General features: G+C 41.4%; 1 protein-coding gene across 1 annotated transcript in view; it reads left to right on the top strand.

Moving 5' to 3' along the window:
• The window catches only part of LOC143117096 (uncharacterized), a 17,982-nt gene extending 15,402 nt beyond the window's left edge, over positions 1-2,580 (top strand). The window contains exons 10-11 of the mRNA XM_076278589.1: positions 2,040-2,305; positions 2,407-2,580. Coding sequence (XP_076134704.1) covers positions 2,040-2,305; positions 2,407-2,580 — 440 coding nt within the window. The remainder of the gene's footprint in view (positions 1-2,039; positions 2,306-2,406) is intronic.
• Positions 2,581-3,405: the final 825 nt, after the last annotated feature.

Genomic DNA, 3,405 nt, shown 5'->3' with positions numbered 1-3,405 from the left:
GTGTAAGTGTGTTGGGGCTATGCCATTTCTGTGTTGAAGGAGTGGCACTTATACCAAATATCAAACCAATTAAACATACAATCCCTTCTTAACCTCAGTGGAAAAGAAGCCCTAAGGCAACACAAGGTGTGTTTGTGTGTCTGTGTGTGTGTGTTTATGCACATTTCACATTTACAGATGCATTCCAAGACACCCACACACAAACACACACACACACAAACACACACAAACACACACACACACACACACACACACTGACATAAATGGCTGAATAATGAGAAACATCTAATTAATATTCCTGGATCTGACTCACGGAAATGGCTCAAGGAAGCAGTCACAAAAAAATGTTTTCTCTCACGCACAAACACACACACACACACACACATGGCTAAACACATCCAGTCACTTACAAACAACCATCATTCCACTCATACAAGCATGCACACCCACACACCCACCCACATACACACACACACACACACACAAGGATGGGCAAAAATACATCAAAATGAATATTTTAAATAAAATATCAAATACATGTATCAAAATAAACTACAAAATACAGTAGCCACACTGTAAAAAATTGAATTACGCTTTGTTCAAGTAATTACATGTTCACAATTGAATGGACAGGAAATAGGAATTATTATTAACAAACAGAAAAATCCACATCAAACTGATAGGTTGCATCTCAGTGATGTGTGAATATACAATAGTGAATATTCCGAATTGAAAATACATAATTGCCACAGGTGTTTATTCAGCGCATGCGCTTGCTGGCCAACACACGGGGTTTCTTTTCCTCTCAGTATCGGAAGGGCTGGGCAACGTGCTTCTCTCCGGTTGAAGTTTTCTCCACTTGACTTGCAGGATGGCCAAACTTTGAAAAGGTACGTGTTTAACAGGTTTTAAGCATGTATTCCTCATTGTGTCCTACTCAAGAAATTATTTAACATGTCTGTGTGCGTTTTTATGAATTTAAGATTTCGATTGACCAGGTGCTAGTTTTGACGCAGTGTTTGCTATTGGGCTAGCTCATATGGCATTCGCGTTAGCTAACTTTCGAGCGACGGTCGGACCATATTGACTGTTTATTTATCCCATTTACAAACTGTCAGCGCATCTGCGGTACAGTAGGCTATGGCCCTCTTCTTTAACCATTGCGGTATTTCTGATTTCAGTGTGCACAATGATCATGCGTCATGCAATGTTCACAAGTTGAGTGCATTAGTCCTGTGCCACGGTGCCTGTCTATCTGGCACTAGCCATATAATTTACCAGACAAGATAGAGCTCGGCATATGGCAGATTTGAATTCAGCACACCCAAATTGACAATGTATGACTGTTTGCCGACGTTGTCTCACAAATGCCTTTGGGTGTCACAATCCTTGATTTCAGTACCAGTGTAATAGTCGTGTTCAGAGAATTGGATAAATTACACTGTGTCTCTTTTATAAGTACTATGTCACCTGGTTAGCTTTGGTGTGTTCACCTGCCATTGTGGGATTGGCAAATGTGATTGGTCATGCCATAGGCCCTACTGTAATTTGCAAATTCACTTATTGGAGCTCACTGCTTTCTTTCTTTCTGATTACATGTTTCAGATAGGAACACCAAATCTCCCATGTTCTGCAAGTACTGCGGTTTTTCCTCAGACCAGAACAATCTTGTCAGACACCATGAGCTTCACCACAGGAGACCCCACCACTGGCCTTGTGTTCATTCCAACTGTCCTTGTGTGTTTAAAACTCGAGGAGCCTTAAAGTCACAACTTTCAAGACATCATCACAAAGGTGCACTTGTTCATGATCAGTCTAATTTCACCTTCAAATGTGAATTTTCAAGAAATATGTTCTGAAAGGAACTTTTTTAAACACCTGGGAAATCATCTTAAAATTCAGGAAACCGTTCAGTGTCCCTTTTTAGGTTGTGACTTTAAAACAAATGCTTACAAAACATTCAGTTCACATAAAAGCAGAAAACATAAGCAGTATAGTACAAATGACTTTAGAACTGTGATTCAAGTGTGCTTCATAAGCTGGAGAGACTAGACCATACACACTGAAGAAGGCCAAGCGTGGGGAGATCAACCATTTTCCTGAACATCCAAATCAGCAGGATGATTCCTCACTTGAACAGCAAAGAAAGCTCTTGGTGGAAGCATCAAAGACAGCCAAAATAGATGAGAAATTCGTAAGAGAAACGATGGAGATGACCTTTTCCCTGAGGAGAAGGGAAATTGTTGATGATCAGCCGATGGTGATAGAAGTGCAAGACAGATGGCCTGCTTTATTCAAGGAGCAGGTAAGAATTTACAAATTTGATACTGCTGTAGACATCTGGTTACATTACCGTATGCTGAGAACCCTTCCATTGTTTGACCTGTTGCTTTGTGTATTTGACAGATTGATGCAGAGTTTTTTCGCATCACAAACAAGATGCTATTGAGGACCTTTAGAGCTGCAGTGGACAATTACACTCCCAAACTACTTTGTCTGTACCGTTTCCGAAAAGCAGCCTTTGGAAGCCTTAGGTTTTTGGAAGACTGCTCAAACCAGGCCAGGCTTTTTGTATTTTAAACTGATCATATTAAAAACAAATAACATATGTTGCACTGCTTCAAAAACATAAAAGGAACAGCAAAGCAATGCAACTCCCAGGTCAGCCATACTCCTATGTCAGCCTGTCCAGCTAGAAAGAAACAATTGTTGTGAAAGGGTCTTTGTGCAAATTTAACAGGCAATGGGTAGAAATTAGAGGTACTAACAAAAAAAACAGCCCGCAGTTATTCTGTTGTGGTGGCCACAGACCGTTTCTCTTTCTTTCTGGCAGATGATTTTACCGAGAGGCGGTGTCGATCACTCACTGAATTTGCTCAGGTAGTGCTGCTCATCCAAGATGGCACATCGTGTGCTGTTGAACATCGAAATTGTCATATCCACCATTGGCGCCCTATGCTCTTCACAAATGTTGTAGGCAGCATTACCTGTGATATAGGCAAATTACTCCCCGGACCTCATGCCCTCTTCATGAAGTCTGTTTCTGACCATTTAGAGCAGAAACATTCACGGTAGTGGCCTGCAAAGCTCGTTTTGCAGGGCTCTGGCAGTGTTCTTCCTGTGCCATATGTTGCAAGGAAGAAGATCGCAATGTTGCTGCTGGGTTGTAAACCGTCTATGTCCTCAACGTCCCCTGGTGTGCGGTCACGTCCCCTATTATGACTAAACTGTTTTTTCCTGCTTTTTTGGCATAGACCTCTGACATTCTCAGGCACCGCAAAGATGCTGCTCTTCGAGGACTTCCGGTATTTCTCTGTGAGGACCCTAAGGAACTTTTCAAAGAATGCCTTGTAAGTAGTCATTAGCATCAAACAGGAACTACGCTTTTTCCAACAAATCATATAA

This window comes from Alosa pseudoharengus, unplaced genomic scaffold (genome assembly GCF_046254945.1).
Source record: "Alosa pseudoharengus isolate Yale_2024_CS ecotype anadromous, Long Island Sound unplaced genomic scaffold, YU_APseudo_1.1 YU_APseudo_1.1_scf_1, whole genome shotgun sequence".
Lineage (NCBI taxonomy): Eukaryota > Metazoa > Chordata > Actinopteri > Clupeiformes > Clupeidae > Alosa > Alosa pseudoharengus.
This window is presented reverse-complemented; position numbering and strand designations above follow the sequence as displayed.